Source organism: Manduca sexta, chromosome 13 (genome assembly GCF_014839805.1).
Source record: "Manduca sexta isolate Smith_Timp_Sample1 chromosome 13, JHU_Msex_v1.0, whole genome shotgun sequence".
Taxonomy (NCBI): Eukaryota; Metazoa; Arthropoda; class Insecta; order Lepidoptera; family Sphingidae; genus Manduca; species Manduca sexta.
In genome coordinates this window covers 12,139,612-12,161,865 of record NC_051127.1, presented here as the reverse complement: position 1 = coordinate 12,161,865, position 22,254 = coordinate 12,139,612, and the positions used below count along the sequence as shown (strand labels likewise).

The 22,254-nt window shown below is 35.3% G+C and overlaps 1 protein-coding gene across 1 annotated transcript in view; it reads left to right on the top strand.

Annotated features, from left to right (window-relative positions):
• The first annotated feature begins 13,587 nt into the window (after positions 1–13,587).
• Positions 13,588–22,254, top strand: part of LOC115448327 (myosin-I heavy chain) — a 45,039-nt gene continuing 36,372 nt past the window's right edge. Inside the window, 1 exon segment of the mRNA XM_037438034.1 lies at positions 13,588–13,844. Within this exon segment, the coding sequence (XP_037293931.1) occupies positions 13,739–13,844 (106 nt within the window). The 5' untranslated portion in view covers positions 13,588–13,738.

Here is a 22,254-nt window from a genome sequence, read left to right as displayed (position 1 = left end):
CTGGGATTAACATCGGCATGGTCTATAATCGCCTCGTTGATCAGCGTGCTTGGTATGAGGTTCGGGGTACAATTTCCAAGTCCAGCAACTGACTACGATTTCGGTTCGTAAAGTTACTAATTATGCTGAATTGGAATTTACTATATGACAGTACTCGCAATAATCATATATTGGAGCAAATACGCCTCTGCCCAACCCTTCAGATGAATAAGGCGTTAGCTTATTTCTGCGTATGTGATTCGAAATGAAATTTAAAAGACCTTTACCAATTATTATATTAAAATGAAACATTTTTTTTGATAACAGTTCCTAAACGTAGACCTAGTTCATACCATATTCCAAACTACCGCATTTCCTGTACACACGAAACGTAAATCTAGCAATAAATCTGTCAACTGGTTGGCTATAAAATCCTAGGCACAAACTAGGACACGCTTTGAGAGTGAAATTATGAATGCTCTGCAATGCGGGGCCGTTCTTTGAACGTTGTCACTGCTCAGGTGTTTCCCTTATGCGTTCCTGTTTCTGTGCCGTGTATCCCGGTCACGAATAAGTTATTCCGTCTTTGGGGAGGGGATTGTCGGGAGACGGTACACGTCTTGGATCTGCTGATGAAAAAACTAATGCATTACTTATGTGTTATCACTATTCCTTCATTTATGAAGCACAAGTGCTGCTCGTGGCTTCGCTCGCATAAAAGCTTTTTCCTCTACAAAAGTCCCTAAAACACTACGATGCCTTTCGGTTGATGGGCTTTACCATCAGACGAACCACATTCTATCTAATGTTGCTAAAAATCAAATCCCTATAACATGGGTAAAAATAATCACACATACTTTCTTAAAGAGTAGGAATAAACCGATTTTTCATCCGCGTCTTTACGTATTATGCAATGCATGCCGTGTGTTAAGTCATATCTGATGTTCATGTAACTTAAAGAGCTTAACGCTAGACAGAGTAAGCGCTTACCGCTGTTGGGTAAACGTTTCCGATTTTTTGCCTTCTCTTTGTAAACAGCGCACGAAGTTTCTTGATGACTGTGAAGACTGCTCGAGTCTTGTGGTTTGGTTTCATTGGTTTAGAAGATTGTGAATTCGTGTTTCATTGATTTTAGACAAATTTATTACAAATATAAAATGATGTCTCTCAAAGATTTCGAAAAAAACACCCTTTTACTTAGATAGTACAAAAAAAATAATTTTCATCTGTAACTAAACGGCTGACCGGGTTTTGATAAAACCTTCGTCTTCTTCGATTTTTCAAAACATTGATTATTGATTGCTATAATTAAAATAGTATCCAAGTATTTGTAAGGTAACAAATTAATTGTTATAGGAAGAAAACATAAATCCACGGTTCATTAAATAACCAAAAGTCCAGTCATGCACGTACTATGATTGTATTGATTGAACAACTCAATAAACAAACATTTAATCGTCCGTAATAATAGCTTTGTGCAGTCAACAGGAAGATATTTCAATTGTTTAACGTTGATCATCAACTTTTACATAAAATACAATTTATATAACTTATAATGATTTATTAATCAGTAAGTAATTGATCTAATGACGCCTGTTATGTGAAAGTCTTATACTTTGGAAACATATTTTGACATACCTACATTCAGCACTTTTTTATGGGGCATGCGCATTGCGCAGTACCCCTAAAGGAAATTTCAAAAAAAATCGAAAAAAAATCCATTAAAAAGTACATGAGGGGAGGTGGGAAAAAAAATTATGGACTTACAAATTTTGAAAATTAGCGTGCCTCCAAAAAAGAAGTTTCAAAAAGGCCTGCCTACACTAATCTAGACATTGTAGGAATCAAAAACAATTCCACTTATACAGGAATTCGGTTGAAACTAGCAATAATGATTACGAGGCAAAACTAGATTCTCGGAACATTATCGTTAGCACACACAAACGTGCTTACTTTATAAAATAATGTGTGCTTGTAGCGGGCGCGGTGCCTTTACAGCTATGAATATTAACCTATTGACCTATTAAAAAATTACATCATAGACAACACTGCCATGCCTTCATGGTAGCGTGGTTAACCGTGTGAATATTAAAATTAGCTTTATTTATAATATGTATTTAAAATATGTATTGTTAATTAAATAACCCAATTTGATAATTGAACCAAAACTTTAGTTCGCAATCGACCTACCATATAATTTTGCCAACGAAGTAAAAGTTTGAAAAGAGTTATATTTTTTATTTATTATGCAATATCATAGTCCGAAAACCAAGCAACTATATCACCTGACGTTAAATGGTCTCTACCCTTAATGCTCACAATTAAACAATTATACATTTGTTGCCGGGTTCAAAGGGAAAGATCCTTAAAGGAAATTAAGAAGTGGAGGAGCGTTTGACCCAAATGAAGAACATCCCGAAGTATAAACATATTCCAGGTTTTTACGTCCTCTTTGTTTCCGTTCTCATTGTCCGAAGTACGTCAGCTTCAAGGAAGTTGCGACTGTCTAGTTTCTCAGTAATGTTATTTCCAATGTAGGTCCTATGGAAACAGCATTACTAAGAATGGTTCGAACAGGCCGGCATAATTGTGTCGACTGCCGAGAGGTAATCATCTCTCGTCAGTCGACATTATATTCAATCCCACTCCATTTACCAGCAGTAGGGTCACTGCTGGGCATGTATAAATATAGTATATAATCTAGTTATTGTAGTTTCATACATGCATACAACTTTTATCCTTGTTCGGGTAGGTAGTCAGGCAATTATTTAATTCACTTATGTACAGCTTAGATTGTTCTGTCACGTGATATAGGTGCCAACTTATAGGAGTAGTCACAAATTCCGATAACTAATTGGTTTTCAACACCCGTTTCCTTAATTATTATAGTTCTTGAACTATTTGTACAGAGTAATTTACGTGCTCCTTCGGTGTAATTTAAAGTTTTTTTTTTAATTATGGCCTTATACAGGGTCATTTTAACATTACGTTAGTAAAAAAAACACATACTCGTGTTCTCCTTTACTGACATTGTGCCAAAAATCATCCATTAATAATGAATATCTTCACCAAAAATCCTGGTTTTAGTTTTCAGATTTTTTGATCATTTTGTATTTAATTGAGAATATGGCGTGTCCGTGAGTATATTTCTGACTGAATGTTTGATGTTGCTGCTACGACGAGTTCTCTTAAAGTAGTAGCAGTGGCATTAGAGCACGTAAAATTAAAAAAATATTTTTATTAATAATTATTTCGTTCGAAACTTATAATTTTTTTTATTTTACATCTACGGTTCGATTAATGATTGTACAGCGTTATTATCAAGAGGATAAGTATGTGCTTTCATTTAGTAACGCAATATCGAAGTGACCCTGTATAGCTCAATTACAGCAGAGTTATACGCATTTTCATTCGTCACGCAGTACGCCTGGCGTGGTAGACAGAGCGGGTAATCATCTTTCACATTAATATTACACATACCGTCTGTCTGTTACGATTTACTGGAATTAAAGATATAGGTGATCAGTATTGTTAATGTTGTTTTGCTTTCTTTCTGTATTAATTGGCGTAATGACAATGAGATGACTTTTTGTGTCCAAAACATGTTTTCTAAGTTATTATTAAACGTCGTCGGCTATTATTAGTGTATGTGAACTGTTTGGATATTTGGACGTGAATCGATATATCACTAAGTCAAAGAAGGCGGTTCTGCTCTATTACATGGGTAACTAGATTATCTTATCATCCTTACTGCTGTTTATGAAACAAGAAAATTCATTTCTAATTTACTTAGATGTACGTAAGTTAGGAAAAAACTTCCTTTTACCGTACATTGCAAATCAGTAATGAAAAAACTTGGCCGCCTTTATTATCACTGAATAGAATTGAAAGAAGCCAATGTACTACATCAGATCTTGCATTAACATACACACTTTTATACTGAACAAATCCACGGTACAAATTTTATTGCAGAAAATCTAAGTAGCGCGTAGAAACTGCTAATATCTTCTATATCCCCTTCTATATTATATGTCTAAACTAATACATAAAGCTAAAGAGTTTGTTTTAACGAGCTAATCTCAGGAACTACCAAAACGATTTAGAAACTATTTCACTAATAGGAACATTACTCCTAAGTGCCATAGGCTACTTTTTATCCCGAGAAAATATTGAATAGGACTTTTATCCCGGAAAGTAATGCAAACAGAGCCGCTAGCAAAATCTAGTAAACTATAAAACCCAACTTTGCTAGCATAAATAACATATAAATCAATATCTATGGGTTCCATACTTGTATGATTAGTCAGCACTTGTGGAATTCACAGGATAAAAGCAAAAATAAATTCCTCATTTAATATACATTTTCCTTGAATAGTGGCTCTTCAATACCGGGTCAAAGGTCAGAGGTTCCCGCGTCCCGACCTGGTTTCGACGCGCTTTTAATTTCAACTTTAATGCGATAAACGTTTTAGATACATTTTTCTTATTATCGCATTTAGGTTGGAAAAGTAAAGCGTCCTTTTATAATTAACGATGAAAGTAAATGAGTAAATAAATTCTATAGGGATTTTCTTTTTATTTGAAACTGGGGTAAAGACAAAATAGAATATTGAATAATTGAAAGAGTTGTTTTTAATTATAGCTGTCGGTTGTAGTCGTTATCCAATTTGTTGAGAGTTTCGACTAATTTGTTTGACAAGAAATAAACGTTGAGTTATGGTAAAGAATGAAATATTCCGAAAGGGAAACCAACACAATATGTAGGCATTCATATACATAAATTCGGTCGTCAAATCGTTCTAATTATAATTAAGTTTGACATAAGATACAAAAGGGAAGCCGATAGGAATCGGTTTATATGGTCCCTTCCCCACTGACGTTAAGTCTGATTAATTCAAATAGGTTTGCTGGATGTATTCGCAAATATCTGATTGTTGTACACTAGATCCAGGACTTATTTTTGCGACCTCCCCACAACAAAGCGCCTCCTCTTCCAAACTACAAATAGATCACTGATGGGTGAATTAATAACTCTTGAGTGAATTAATTACTCATCCCTATCTCTAATATGCATATCTATTGTAAATTAATACATATGTGAAACTAAAAATAATTCCATAAACGCAACAGCGGCGAAGGTTGAATTTTTTCAAAAGGTAACCCAAGGCAAAAAACAGTTGCCTTAGTTAACATTCGCAGCCAATTTTACAGAAAATAAAAAAGACAAACATCAATAAACGAAAAAGGGAAGCCCGCAGGAATTCAACGGACACTTCGCCACTGAAACACAAGTACTAAGGTCTCAAGCCTAATTTATGATATTTATTTATAACCGTACAAATTGTCTGTACTATTTCCGTACATTTATAACGCTGTTACAGATTTATTGATCGTAAAGCTTACATTAATTAGCTCTTGGGAACATAAATCGGACGATAACCAAACCAGATAACAGTGTCGTGTGTGGTTATAATTATAAAATATCTTAGTTTCAGTAGAAAGTTGTAGAATACGTGCCGATTAGTTTGTTTACAATCCTTGAATGTGAAAGTTTGTTATAAATAAACACCTAAAATACGACTGAATTCATTTGATGTCATAGATCAAGTCCTGGATTAACAGAGTTTTATATCCCAGAAAACTTACAATGGACTGATATTTTTGGTAATTTTGGGTTTTCCATTAAAAATAACTTAGGCGCAGCCTGGAGTTAATAAGTTGGCGGTGTGATACCCCGTGCCTCGAAAAGCACGTCAAGCCGTTGGTCCTGCGCCTGATCTCTCTCCGGTCATATCAGATCGACTCACCGGACTATGAGAGTGAAGTAACAGAGAGTGCACTATATCTCCGGCGTACTTGGTTGATCTCCGTTGAGATTAGGCGCTGTAGCCGGAATTAGGTTAGGACTTAGGAGGGATTCAATTTTGTAAAACGTTCATGAGGGCAGAGCTATGCATAAACACACGTATGTAAAACGTCATTGCGTACGTGCCTTTTATCTCTAAAAGGGTAAGCAGAGGCGATACTAATGTATCCAGTATTCGCCGTGTGATTTTCGTCGTAATATAATAGAGGACGAAGCTATCACATACAAAAGTTGAGAATAAATATACCTAACGGTTATACCACATAGAGGACCAAGAATAGGAATCCTAAGTTAGAAAATATTCCCGTTTTCTTTGAGTATCGTTAGAACGTAGTATAGTAAAGATTTCGGACCAACAACTCTCAGACCAGAGACAAATATTTACGGACCAAAACTTGCACCGATGCGATAGGATTTGCAGCTCCTAGTATTAGTTTTCGCTACCATGGCAGCTTACTGAGCTGAAATTTACTTCAAATATCAAATGTAAGGAATAACGTAGAACATATTTTATGGAACACAATACATAAGGCGAAGGTAATACAAAGTAAGATTTTAAAATCATGCAAATAATACTCTTACCGCTAAAAATCCAGATCAGTATTAATTATCAAGGAATAATTATTGAGAAGCATGAAAGCTGTTTTACGCTAATATCATGTTATATCCCTAACGAATTAGGAAGGAAATCCTTTAACTGATAATTCCGCTAAGTGTCACGGTCAACACTAACAGCGCCGTTTTTCATCTATCTCTGTCCACCCACTTGTCGACGTCGGACGCGATAACATCGGTTATTATACATTAGGGATTTCTAGGTATCAACTAACAAGCACTTATTCGCAGTAATACGTAGCTTTTCATAAGACCATGGATAAAACTGATAAACCATTTATACTTACCAATTGATTCAAATGATATCGGAGTAAAATTTTTCGTATTTTATGGGTGTTTTTTATGTTATGATTTTGCTCCCTACGTTTCGAAGACTTTGCAGCCTTCTTCCGAAAATAGCCTTATTACTGCATTAAAATTCTAAAAATATTTTTAATTATATGACTAACATTCGCTCAAACATAAGAAATATGATTTGAATGAGTTTCAGCATTACGTATTTTCCAGAAAGTAAAATGTTACTGTGTCTGAAGAAATGTTAGGGAATGTGAATTTGAACAAAGTTTGGCCAACTTATACTATAACATTATGTTATAGTATAACATTAACAACTACAACTTCAAAATTAACGTAATTAAATTGCGAAACTAAACACAAATACTAAACTCAAAGTGAACTCGTACGTACATCATCAAAATGTGTATTTGAATGGCAAGCGTAGAACAACAATCGTAGACATTGTAGTCGTAGATAATGGGGGGTGGTGGGGGCTCTGCGGGCACAGTCTGGCTCCAACATTGTCTGACTAGACTGTGAAACAGTACCAGACTTTTTATGTAAAGATCTTACGCCATTTGTAGAATATTACAAGAAACTAGATCCTTTTTTGAAAATATTAAATCTAGGTAAAAAGTTATCAAGCGTTAGCATTTAGTAGCCTACTGCCGTCTATAACTGCAGTTGATTATGTTTTGTCGATGAATCGCACGTTCATGGTTCACAGCCCACGTGCGTGGCCGCTAGACCGTGGAGACGGACTTTATCATAAACAATTTATAATGGCATATTCCTGGCGCGTTTACCAGGAGTTAAGCTAAACTATGGTGATATAGGTATTCTTTCCAATGTCCATTCCAATATTTTTTTAAACTGCCTAGGAATAATTTCTCGTAAGTGATTATTTGGAATTACCTCCAAATTGGCTGGGAGGAATAATTTAAGGACAGGTTCAAATCTCTGTTGAAAACTCTGATTTCAAGTACACAAATATATTTATCCAAACATGATCACGATTTTTTTTAAAGTAACTAAGCATCCGCCTTTGAAATGTCAACACCCCACTCTAATCAACGAGCATCTATCAAACCCACACTAGGTTTTCATGATCATTCTGTGCCGCAATCAGCCCATTCAACTCAGGTAGATTTTTCCATTCGTCATGGGTTTGTAGTTACAAAGCCTGTGTAGCTTTTAAATCATTTTGTCTTGTTTAGTGTTTTGTTCTGTTGTGTTTTGATAAAAGTTTTGGCTTCTTTTGTAAGGATAAAACGGTTTAGAACATTTTGGAGAGTACTCTATTGGTTTTCTGCTTTTACTAGTGTAAAAAGTTAACATAAGCAAGTGAGTACAAAACTTCATAACATCTTGAAAGTAGTTTTTCATTTTAATGGGGAGAGATGGGCTGCACTTCAACCTCTATATTTACTAATCTAGTCTCAGAATCTGAAATGTTACCGTATAATGGACTTTGCGATCATAGGATAAGGCGATATTTGCTCAAATTAGAAATGATATATCATAATATCTCAGATTAAATGTCGACATAAATGGTTTATTCAATCTAGGAAACACCAACGCACTCCTGCTTGGCTGAACCAAACTTCCACAAAGTACATATTTGTCCCCTTTGAACCCTATCTCAACATTATTAAAGTTCAAAATAGCAAATACACTGTAAAAATATTACTATTATTTTTACCATGTGTTTTTAATTTCGCACGTCCTGGAATTTTTCGGGTCACGCGACAATTTTATAGATTAGGATAGATGAGGCGTATTTAGGGTGCATTAAATTTTGCTGAACGTTGGAGTGCCGCGTAGTCTATTAGCATACATCAAATTAGCAAGTGACACGTGATATTAAAGATAATCTGGGTTACTTAAAATTCTCATGCTCATTACGTATTTCTTAAATTATTTCTTCTTCATACTTCCATTAATAATTAATATTAACCCACATAAGCAGAATAGTATTACGTTCCTTATTTTTACTTACTGGTAGGTCTGTCGTATGCAAGGAGGCGTTTGGGTAGATAGCACAGCAATCTGTATTTCAAGCCAGGCAGCAATATGCATGCACTTGTATTCAGGGTTGAAGAACACGTTAGCCAATGTAATAACTGGGCATTATGAGACTTAACACCTTATTCTTCAGGGTGACGCCATGGAGTGGCACGCTGTAATTATACTTCAAAGTTAGGTATGGTGTTGTTACTGTTTATACCATATGGCGAGCTGTGTGCTCGTCTCGGTAATAACTGCAATAAAAAAAACTTGGCTGTCTACATTATAAAGTAAGCGATTCAATTTCCTGGATGATGTTGCTCCTTTAAGCGAACATGGGTTTACTATCAAGCGATCTGATAATCAGCATACTATGAGAAAATAATATTTTCGTGTATATGTTTATGTTATGTTATCGTATGTTTCCGCCAAACAGCAGTGTGTAGTCACTGTTGTGTTCCAGTTTGAAGAACATTGTAGCCAGTGTAACTACTGGACATAATGAGACTTAACATCTCATGTCTCAAGATGGCGAGCGCAGTAGAATACCAAACAATACTTTGTAATTCAAGGTGTTGGATTTCTTCTGTTTATGGGCGGTCGTATCGCTTACCATCAGGCGAACGGCAAGCTCGTCTCTTCATTTAAATCAATAAAAAATTATAAAAAATATATATAAAACTCTAAACTCTTTTACTTTAGATGCACTTTCATTATCAGCTTATACAAATCCCTAATTAACCGCTCGCTAAGCCGCCTCGGGCCGGCTTATACAGCTTCTTAGCCGACTGTAAGAAATTACGACATCGTAGCTATCTGGCTTTGGATCTCCAAAGAATCTTCTATCCTACAGTTTATATTCGAGGCATTCTTGTCTAGAGAAATCTTGCTTGGATAACATTGTGATCAGTGATCAATCCTAAAAGTGTTGACCCAGTCTGGTGATGAGACAAAGAATGTATGTATTGATTAAGTTGTACTTTATACGACAATTGTATATTCAAATTGTTATGTTATTGCAAAGCCTCATCTTCGTTGAAAAATGTCCGCTAATACGAATGTAATAAAGTTTAGAATACCCTAATCCTGCAATCATTTCGATCGCTCAATTTCGTATTCGTTGTAAGCTAAATTATAGCCAAAATGAATCGAAATTACAGTACTCCTATAACTAAAATGTCGATATACTAATTACATACAGACTTTGTGATGCCAAGCCGACAGTCCCTTTGAATCTAAAAACAGACAAAGGAATGTAAAGCCATGTCGACAATCACTTGGCACCTTAACGCGCATTGTGCTGAATACAAGCTGGTCATAATGGCAGGACATCCTCTGTACAGCATGCGTCATTATTGTTAACCCCTCTAAGTTCATAATAGAATGTCAACCTTTAAAATTTTAATGTCAATATCCTATCCATTCCTGTTTGGGGTCAACGCTGGCTTTACATTGAAGGATTTAGTTTAGTCCCTTTACCTGATGTCATCCTCAGAGATTAAATTCGATGAAATGTTTAGAACATGACATATATGCTCTGTTCAAATCCAAGACTTCTAAATCATACTACATAATAGTATTCAAAAAAGACAATAATAACCTGTCTTTAATTTCAACTTCATTGCTTGTCTGAATAAAGTTCAAAATATTTAGTAACTAGCGAAATATTGTGAGGAACTCCTCCTCCCACGATGTATCTTCAGCGTTATGGCTTGTCCTTCTTCAAACGAGATTAAAAATAGTTGCATGGTTAGGATCGTCTTGGCTGTGCTCCTAGCATTGCTGCCGTCCATGGGCGACGGTGAAATACCATCAGATGCGTCGTTGCTAGTCTACCTTCGAACACAAAATAAAGGAATAAGATATGAGCAAAGTAAAATTCAAATATAAAACATAAAATAATTTAACTTTATGTACGGTTTTATAACAAAACATTAAAACACTAGCAAGACATATATCATCTTCTTTCCTATTCATACCTTGATGAATTTGATGACAAATTGGGTAACCTTTTCTTGGAGCCGATTAAAACCAAACTGTTTAATGTCTTTGGTTACAACACAACAAAACCCACTTAAACACAAATATCCCTTTGCTATTGTTATCACTATATAATGAATTCATAATTGATAAGATCTCGATCTATTTGCCTTAAACAAGACGTATTAAGAAAGATAAGAGTGCCTAATTTTTCTTTAAGATAAGGACCTTTTTAACAAGCAGCATCCCATCAAATGTCTTTAAAACCTGAGAGAAAAGGTGATCTACATTACTTTCACGTAGCTGTAATTAACATAATTTGTCTTTATTGCACAATATACTTTCTAAACTGAAAATGTTTCAGAGAATCGCGTTATTATGCAAATATTCTAGAAATTGTGTTGAATTTTGGAAATTATCAAATGGATATGACATTCTAAAATTTATATTTTTGTATGGTCAATTCTCTTTATTTTAAAGGTATTTTTTTTACATTTTTAAATATACATTTAAAAAAAAAACATGCATATAAAAATATAAAAAAATTAATGACCCTCCGATGGGGAAGCTCAAGACCCAGGCCACTGGCGGTTAGGGATTCAAAATGAGGAATCTCCTTACAATGCGCGCCGTGTCCAGCAATACTACCTTCTGCATCTAGCCTCCGACCCAACGACCATTTGAAAGCTTCCGAAGATATTTTTGTATTATTTTTATGATAAGTATTGTTCTTAGTTACTTGTATTTGTTACTACATTTCATCACACAACTAACAAAATTGTAAAATGACTTGTCATCCAAATTACAGTTTTCCTAACCTACTTTTAGCGCATATTAGGGAAAAATACCATTAAAATACGAAATATTTCAACCGCGGTTTCCGTAATAACTGACATGATACCCATTTAACTAAAAGGTTAAACCGCCTTCACCACAACCTATTATCTTATTACACCCCAATAGTTAACTAAATTTGGTTCAACAGGCGTGTTTTTCGGTAGCCAGTCATGTTTTTGTGACGGCGGGAATCGGGATAGTAATTTTTTTAGTCGATTTGTCATGCTTCATAGTTTTATAAAAATAGTTTTTATAAGCATAGTGTTAGCTACTCCATGAATCTCCATCTAAGAAGCAGTTGTGAAGGCCTTCCTTAAAAAAAAGACATCTACACCGGCTACAATTTGCAAACTTTGGACTGGTACTGAGTTGGAAATACAAATATCTTTTTCCCGTCCTGAGGATCGAACCCAAAACTTCAATACTGCAGTGGTTCCGTACTACAACTATGCCACCGAAGCAGTCATAATCAGATACAGATTGTTTCGACATCCCTAGAAAAAAAATAACGGCATTACATAATCCCAGGATGAAACATAATCCCGGTACACAGGCGTATCTATTTCGACAGCACGCGCCACTTTTTACGGCCATTAGACACACGTTCGAGATAAACGACATGCGCACGCGCACCGTCGCGTTTGCTACAGGATATCGTATATTTAGAAATCAATTTGACGGATGTTTACAGTAGCTGCCGGGATTAATATTTTAACATAGACATAATTGACATTGCGGTTTTAATAATAATATGAAATATACTAATAGCGCGAATTAATTTGGCATGTTATTGTTTTTGCCACATTGTATAAACCAAGTTTGATTATAAGTACAAATCATTAAGCGGTAGATGATTATGACTGATGTCAACCCATGGCAGGTCTACATTGCCAGCAATAAAGATATTAATAAAATTAAAATAAAAGACAATAAAAACATTCACCCAAAGGTGATAATATAAGAAGGTGCATTCCAAAAACTATACTACGCTGAAAATATGGGTTTTGTAAACACGCTGTGATAGATCATCATTCGACGCTATCATAACCAAGTCCAAAAATTTACTGTTTCACACTAAAGGACCTTTTGTCAACTCAGACATCAATTGATTGTTAACATTCAATGACAGCCTTTCAACGCAATGTACCCCTTTCAAAGCATAAAGAAAAGGCCGTAAAGCTTACTTTACTGCGGCAAACACTTTTAAATTTTGAAACCATCCTTGTCTCTTGTATCTACTACTGAGAATACTACCTACATGACATTGACTTGAAACAATGCTTTCGGCATTCCGCCAGTATTTTAAAACTATGCACAGTATATTATACTCATAATGAACATTCAAATAATATAGGTAAAGTAGCGGGTAAAAGGAAAACCGGTGGAAGGGAAAAGTCATTGTTCTGGAACATCTGCGAATGGACAATAATGATGAACTTATTGCGAACCTTCACTAGTCGGAGACACTATCAGAAGGATTATTTTATAATGTCATAGAACTATACCATTAATTGACATTAATTGTGTACGTTCAAAAATGACCAATAACTCTCTAATAAATAAAGCATTAATTTATCAAACAATAGGTACACTCTTTAGACTGAGATTCCCATCACGTAAATATATTGCATCGCGTACGTTCAAAGCCAATATCTCGACCTCCCGAGGGATTGTAATTAGGTTAGTGCGCAGCCTGTCGGAGGCTCGTCTGCAAACTACGCTTCAATAACTTTCACTGGCATGGCTACCTCAGTACTAAGTTAATTGTTTCTCAAAAATCAACGAATTTTCGTACCTTGCTAGTTAGCATGCCTTTGTGAACTAACTAGATTTATGAGTCTAATAACGACAGAAGACTTAATTACGGGTATTTCGCATAGTACGTATAACAGGAAACTTAGGAATATAATTTGCGCAAAATAATGCAAATAGTTTAATTGTGAATCATTTAAACTAACGATGAATAATGTCAAAACTCTTTGCAAAAACATATCGACTTATTGACACAAAAGAGGTATTACTCGAATTACTTAATATTCAAAAAAAGAACCGTCAAACTTAACAAAATACAACTTATATCGTAGAAGTGTTTGTATTGTCGAAATTTTGTAACAAATTTTATTTTGATAGCCCCGTGCCTTTATTTTTGAAGTGTTATAAAAGCGAATTTCTCCTACTATGCGACAAATATACCAGTGCAGTGGGCCGCAGTGTGTGTGCTGTGTAGATAGACGAAGCGTTCATTTGACGCCGCTTCCGATGGAGCGCCTCGCTGACGAGATAGGTAAGGGAAACACTGCTATTTTTAATAGTACATTCCAGCTAGAGATGTGTTATAAAGTGTAAGCCGATTCGCATGAGACATCATAATATTCATCTATTAAGGTATATTCAATACGGGAATGGATTGGTACGTATTTAATCAATCTCCTCCAAAACAAAATAGACTGGCCGTCACCATGCTGCTATGTTAATACAGATAGAAAAGTGAGAGTGATGAAGTTAATTTACTACCCATAGTCGGTAAATGTTTATGCCACAGATCTGCAAAGGCATTGGTCACGAAAGAATAATATAAAAACTGGAGTATAATAAATAATAACAATTTGTAACATAATAATAGATCTGCGTGAAAAGCAATCAATATAGGCCTTCATCATCATCACCATCGTAAGGATATCCACTACTGAACATAAACCTCCCTGTAAGATTACCAGATCGACTTATTGAAACGGGCTTTCACTACACTTTAAATTATAGATCAAAAAATCAAATGTTATTATTCGAAAAAGCCAAGAATTCATTCTTCCTCTCTATTACTGTTCCCCATCCCTAATTAAAACGCTGCAGCGCTGACAATGTGTAAATATACCGGTGTTGTCCATCGCAAGCATTAGCTTAGTTGTGTTCTTGCAGCTCTTTTCCCTTTACCACGGACCGCGCTTTGTTCATGATGCTGTTTAAAAGTATCAGTGGATGTACGATTATGTCCGACCATTTACGTGAGTTAGTACGGTTTGTAAGATCGGGTGGGGATATTTGTACCCATCAAAATAAAACTATTTTACTATTTGTATTTTAATGTCTAACATTCGCGTAAACATAAGAAATCATTTATTTATTTATTTTACTCTTTATTGTACAAAACACACACAAAAAAAAACGATACAAAGAAGAAAAAAGACGCATTGTATTTGTATCCAAGCAGTATTAGTTCGGTTTGACACATAATTACGAAATTTCACAATTATTTATTCGTACAGATATCAATTTAACTTGGTTTGTTTTGCTATTTCGGCTATTTTCGCGCAACCAAAGCCGACAACGAAAGCCAAACTTAATTTGAAGTACATTAAATCCAAATATCTTCACACGTTATTTCAAATGTTTATCCACTCTAGCGAAAGTTGTGACGCTGAAAAGAGAATTTATTAGTTTATTTGATATATGGTCGTTTTCCTTGTTTAAAAACTGTGGAACAACGCGAACTGGTAAAGTTTCAAAAGAAAACAATCACTACAAAGGGAAAGTCATAAATTGTTCGGTGAAAAGTTCCACACTTACATGTAGACGTTTGCGTCGGGAATCGAGTTTTTTTTGCTATTTAACGAATTGAGGGGTAGATTTTATATTATTTGACTCTGAATGCCTCGGTGGCGTAGTTGTATTACGGTACGACTGCAGTGCTGAGGTTCCGGATTCGATCCCCAGGTCGAGAAGTGATATTGGGTTTTTCTACTCAGTATCGGCCTGGAGTCTAGAATTTGTGCTGGATATGGCGATAGGCGCCATATATCATCATCCCTATCATATCATGGGAAATACACACGGCAGAAAAATGGGTGCACCAATTGCGCCTCTGTCTACCCTTTCGGAGATAAAGGCGAGAGTGCCTCTAAATCATTTGGATGAGCTTTAAATAAAAACTATACTTATGCAGTACATTTAACCTTAATATTTGATTGACCTTTGCTGGACTTTATGTAATTTTTGTTTAGAGTAGTATGTAATAATAATTAATAATATAGTGATTTTTATTTATTAATAATACAGTAATTTTCTTTGTACAAAGAAGTAATGTGTCTATTAAAAATGTGCCAGCGATAAATCTGACTTTCTTTCTTTACTATATTGTTAATGAAATTATAACGAAAATAATGAAATCTTTTTTTGTTATAATTGCGAGTGTAAACCAATACTGACAAACAATAATTAACATGAACAACTTGAGACGTACGAATACAACATATCTAAAATCCGTCCTAACTCTATTTTACATCAATCAATATTGTGACCAAATTGTGTGCTCTACAAAAATCAACGAAAAGCCGTGATGATTTAGAATACGTCAAAATGTCAAACGAGCTTTGATATTTATGTCACATTTTAATAGAGGGCGCGTCGTATGTACAGTCAGCAATAAAAATGTTACCAAATTTAAACGTTCGGTTTATAGTTGTCACAAGTAGTCCACTGCTGAACATGGACTATTTTTTTTATTGCTGCGTGAATGACGAGACGAGCTTGCCGTCCGTCTGATAGTAAGCGATACGACCGCCCATGAACAGTAGAAACACCATCCAACACAGACACTTGAATTAGTATTGTTTCGGATTGCACCGAGCTCGCAGTCGCGCTCGCAGTCCTGAGACATGAGATGTTAAGTCTTATTATGTCCAGTAGTTACACTGGCTACAAGGCTACCCCTACGTTGAACATCCACAACGAGTTGGGCAGATCACATGATTAAGGTCGCAGCCTCGCAGAACTCGCTGGATACAGGACGGTCTGAATATCTTTAGGGAAGGTTTATAATATATAACCCTAAGTTCAATATTTTTTTTCTTTCTCTAATATAAGTAAGCCTTTTGTATTTAAATTAAGAAAAAAATCGAATAGTATACATATATGCAGGCGATGTACGGTTTTGAATTTGTTTAGCTATTTTTGTGCCTGACTGTACCACGCGCCTTCGATTTTCGGGTCCTTAACGGTTTAGACAAGTTTGTTAAGTTATTGATCGTGACGGTGTTAGAAAAAAACAGTTTTTAGCTTTCTTTTTACCGTAATAAATACACCAGTTTTTGAATACTTATTGAACCTTGACAGGTCCTGCTTGAAGTACTCACGCTGTTTTTGATCATTATTGAATGTAGCCAATAGTTATTGTGTTTAGAAATTAAAATGATTTTGATATAATTAATAAATTACCTATAGATGTGGTAATACTTGGATACCTAACAGGTTGTATGTTGTCATTGTGCTAAGTCAAATCTTCACATCATCTTGCCTTTCCTGCTTTGCTATACACAATAAAGATTAATTTCACTCGTCAATTGAGGAAATACTCATACGATTACATATTAAATAAATAGTACTTTACCTATAGAAATACAAACATTTATAATTTATTAGCTGAGTACTAACCTTACTTTACACAAAGGGTTGTTTCCGCTCGGCAATTAAACTTATACAATACTTATAAGATATACTTTTTAATTAAAAAAATACCTCTTTTTAAAAAAAAAAACAAACTATTCTAATTTTAATATTTTCATCGGCCAGATTATTTAAAATTAAGCTCTAAATGCTCCATTATAATCTTTTCAATTTCCACGTGTGTGGCCACGTTTTAAAAGCAATCAAACGGTCCCTTACAAATGCAAACGAAGGCGAATGCGATAACTCGTATGTTAATGGAGGCAATAATCCGCGTCGGAGCACGTCGTAAATCTGGCATCAATTCACCGCCTGTGGTGAGGTCTAGACCGCACACCCACGTAATAGGCTAGATAACTTCGACCACCTCTACAGTAAGGACTTGTTAGCTATCAGCCTCGGTGGCGTAGTTGTATTGCATGTCCGGTACAATAGCGCTCTGAGGTCCTGGGTTCGAATCCCGGGTCGGGCAAAGTGATATTTGGGTTTTTCTGCTCAGTATCAACCCGGAGTCCGGAATTAGTGCCCAATATGGCGATAGGCTCGCCCCCTATCACATCATGGGACGGAACATACTTGGCGAAAAGTGGGTGCCCTAGTTGCGCCTCTGCATACCCCTTCGGGGATAAATGCGTGATGTTATGTATGTATGTATGTAAAAAACATTGTGAGAGAAGTGGGTGCTCTGATTGCTCCTCTGTCTCCCTCTTCGTTTATAGAGGCGTGATAGTGTTTGTTTATTTCTTGGCCGGTATAAGTGTGTCGACTGGCGAGGGTTAATCACCTCTTGTCAGACACTATTTGGAACCAACTCTAGTTACCATCAGGTGCAATATGCTCTTGCCTTATCCGTACAAAAAAATTTAATTCCTGACATAAATTATTTCGTATTTCACAAATATTTTATGCTGTGCTGTTGGCTTAGAATAGGTTTCTAATATGGTGTGCTATAGGTGGGTTAGGTTATGGTTTCCTGTCGTCAGTCAATTAAAGAAGAAGTTATAAACGTTTCCAAAAATATTGTTAGCAAAATCGTATTATATCGCGACGATAGATGCTACATGCTATTTTGTTTTCATGCCAAGCCGTATATTCCAAACTGGGGAATATGTCAATAAAGGTTCACATTTCCACGCTTGCGTAATAAAAAACAGAAAGGCACATAAAGACGTCTGTGTCGCTCTGCTGTGAGTGCGAAGCCTTCTCAGACTGGCCTGAGTACTCGAATATATGAGAAAAGAAATATAGTAAATTTTAGAGGGTAATAAATTTCTTGAATAGCTTCTATTATGCATGTGTAATTCGATACGTTTGTCCTATGACAATAGTGGAGTCATATTGGTTTCTTAAAACAGTTGTTTGTATATTCTAGTGGTTTCTATATCTGATGTGATTTTTAATGGCTAACGGCCATTTTCAATAAGTTAGTCCAATGATATTCGATCCGAACACGAGAATAAATCAATAAAAATACGTCATTTATAAGCATGTCAAAAAAACTGTCCTGTCCATTTTCACGAAGGATCGAGAAAAAATATTGGGATCGTATATTGAATAATCATTGTGAATTTTTAAATTTTAAAGATTTGTAGATCATTTTAATATAATCAACTATCCGCTGTTTGTATTTATGTTCATAAGCTTATCTTCCAAGACGTCGCTCATTCCGTTGTTGACCTCGCCAACGACCTTCAACGCGTCCTTTTTAATTGAAACACGATGCCAGTCCTCCGCCATCCTAATTCCACCGCACACAAGCTATTCACTCGTAATTAACTACAATCCAATCCCGCAATAAAGTCGAATTAACGTAATCCAACATGAGCCACTAAAGAAACACTAATCCTGAGCGAATAACATGCCTTGACGATGTAGTACACCCCTGACTGGGGCTATCGTATCGCTCTGCCGTAAAAGAGATGTTAAGTTTTATAATCATTGCCAATGACAGTTTGACGTCGATCCGCAAAATGCATTCAGCCCACAAATTGACACCTTTGAAATAGTGAAGATTGTTTAAATCGTATTTTTACTCATTGATATTGTATTTTATATTTTGTTAAAAAGTTCAAATTAACATATTTTGACTAAGATTTTTTTACTAATGGAAAATACATAATATAGACCTTATAGACTAGCACTAATTTAGCATGCTCAACTTATTTTCGACCATATTGTGGATTGGATCCTTTTTGCGTATCCAGTTTTCTTGTTAAAAGTACTGTATATTAGAAAGAAATTGCTAGAAAGTTACCTTTGGTCATGGTTTTAACAAGCATGAATGGGGTCGATGACACAAAGCTGGTAGACGATACTCGATAAAAAATGTACTTAAAAGTAAACTTAATTATTTATTATCTACAGAGCCTAAAGCGTGTTTTACAAGTTCTGTTCACAGACGCAAATTAATTATAGAGTACAATAGTTACCGTCCTTTTTATAGAAGTAATTGAAAAGGAAATCGCATTGAAACCTATCAAATTCAAACATTTTGAAAAAATACTCGAAATATATCAGACGTATAAAGGGCACATTGATGAATCCTGACTTTTATCAGTTTGCACCACAGTTTTAAAACGTGGCTGGACCTGGCTAAATCCGGGGTACGCCTGGCATGCACAAAGGGTTAACAAAGGGTTTTGGAGCACGTATATGCCGGTATAAAGCCCTGTTAACAAGATTACACGCGTGCTCACCCTCTTTACTATATTATTTTTTGCTTGTTATAAAGTTATTGTCTTGTGAGTTTTATGCTTGTTTTTATAAGAGAGCGCGTGTATATTTATATTCTTTCTAATAAAAATACCTTATCAGGGTTAGTTTTTTTATTTTGTCACTTTCTTCCATATCTTAAATAATTGCAATGAGGTTATTCACAGGTTAAAATATTCATTGCGCTATTATGTTTTCGAAAGAACATAATTGTTACACAAAGTATTTCTTTGATTTTGACGAAACCGTTAATTTTCATTTACTGTTTATTTAAGTCAGATTCATTGCTTATGTTAATATGAAATTACTATCTCTTTTTATATGAAACATGAATAGTTTTCTTACTTGCGAACAATGGTCATAATTATTTATAAAACATCACATTAGACACGCTCATCACACCTGTTCAAACAGTGACCTCAGACCTCTCAAAAATTGAACAAAGCCACCAAGAAAAGACGAAAGGTACCCCCAAATTAAATATTAATCACAAACGATCCTCGCAGTACTTTTTGCCCAGAGAATACCTATCGGGACAAGGGCATTCTGCGACGCTCCCGAAATAACTTTCTCATGGATGTTGAGAGGCATTGTCTTCCACATTAGGTAAGGCATGTGCCACCCCTCCTCGTGTGGAGGGGCTTTTGACGCCGCCGCATCTTGCACGCTCACGTGTCCTGCGAACGTTTACAATGGTTTATAGTACATGTAGACATCTTGAACGTGTTAGGAAATTACAATATTGTAGGTTCAAAAGAAAATTACATTTCACCGCCATTTTGAATTAATCAACGCAATCGCTTTCTCGATCTATCTCAAAAATTGACCAATCAGAGCAGTCTTTGTGACAAGCTTATAAGTGACTTATTTTTAAGCGACTTCAAATAAAGAAGGAGTTTCTGAATTTGACTGCAATTACAATTATTATTATTTATTTGTTTGTTACCTCATAACTTTTGACTAGGTGAACCGATTTTGATGATTATTTTTCATTTCAAAGCTAGTGCTGACCGAGTGGTCCCATATAAATTTCATTGTTGTTGGACCCTTGACTTTGGTGATACATAAGAAAAAATCTTAAAATCATGTCGTCAACTATGATGTCCTTAACGTATACTTTACCTTAGAACTTTTGATGGTTCATTCTCGGAATTAGATTGAAGATTGTTATTGGAATCGTTTATTGAAAACAGCTGTTAGCGACAACAGAAGCTGCAAACGTGGATGTTTTTACTCAAAGTTTGAAGCTACGAGTATAACTTCGCGTTATCGAACTGTAGAAATCATTTATAAAGCTTTGAATTGCAAAGTAATGACTGCACTGCGATCGTCGCCTTGTATAATAACAACACAAAATGATTGCTTTGTTACACTGATTTCATTACCTAGAAGAGTTTTTATGCTGTAAACTGCTGCTTGGTGGTACAAATACACAGTGTTTAATCATAAATATGGAACACCGGTCATAACGTCGTTGAAGGGACCTACTAATCTGGATGTTATGAAGCTATTACATTCTATAATCGTTATAAATGATACTCTTTTCTTCATACATACGTGTATTAGCCGGGACCCCGACATTTATCGTTATAACCGGTTGGCACAGTAGCGTGATAACTAGATATATAGCGTGCAATATGTTTGATGATAGCTCCTACGATGTCTAATCTGATGTTATGATTTAAATGGTCAGTTTCTCGAGGGAGCCAGTCGTAACGGTTTGCTACGCTCGTTGACTTCCGTGTGAACAGTGGAGTGAAGCTCTGCTTACCTATTACGGAATAGAAGCGTGACGGTATTTATAGAGTTCATTTTAAATGGCTGTTCCTTGTTTTTTAAGTTATTATGCGTTTATTGATGGTTGCTATGATAAAGCTAAGAATTTTTTGAAGAAACAGTTACAATGTAAAGACCTCCTGTCCCTTTGAACTAAAGCGAACAATAACTTTATCCACGCTGCTCCAGTGCCACTTGAATTCCGGAAGACTTCCTTATTATGCCGTGTTAGTTCCTATAATTTCTCAGGCCTATAGGCTGAGGGCGACTGCGATTAACATGTCCCTCAAGACAATTATATTCTTAAAGATGTTCTTTATGACCGCGTATTAGAGTCTATAATAATTATTCACGTATAAATGATACACATATGAATATCTAGTGAAGGCAAGCGAAAGCTGAAAATATTTAATTAAAATACGGTTATTAAAATTCACTATAATGGCTATTATTCAATTACCATTATGTCCAATTATAATTTATTTTTATCTAACATACCCATACAAATAGCTTTGCATTTAAAAACTATTCGACAATATAATAACAGCTTTGGAAATTAAAATAAATTTACGTGTAAATATTAATTCCAACCATAAATAAGGTATATTTCGTCAATCATGCGTAATCAAATCTATAGGCATAAATATTAATATTTAATACAACGCTCACCACGTTTTCATTAACTATTTAATAATGAATGAACTTGAATTAGGCTCATCGCAAGCTAATCGTGCGTTTATAATTTTAGTAGGGGCGCCAATGTCTAT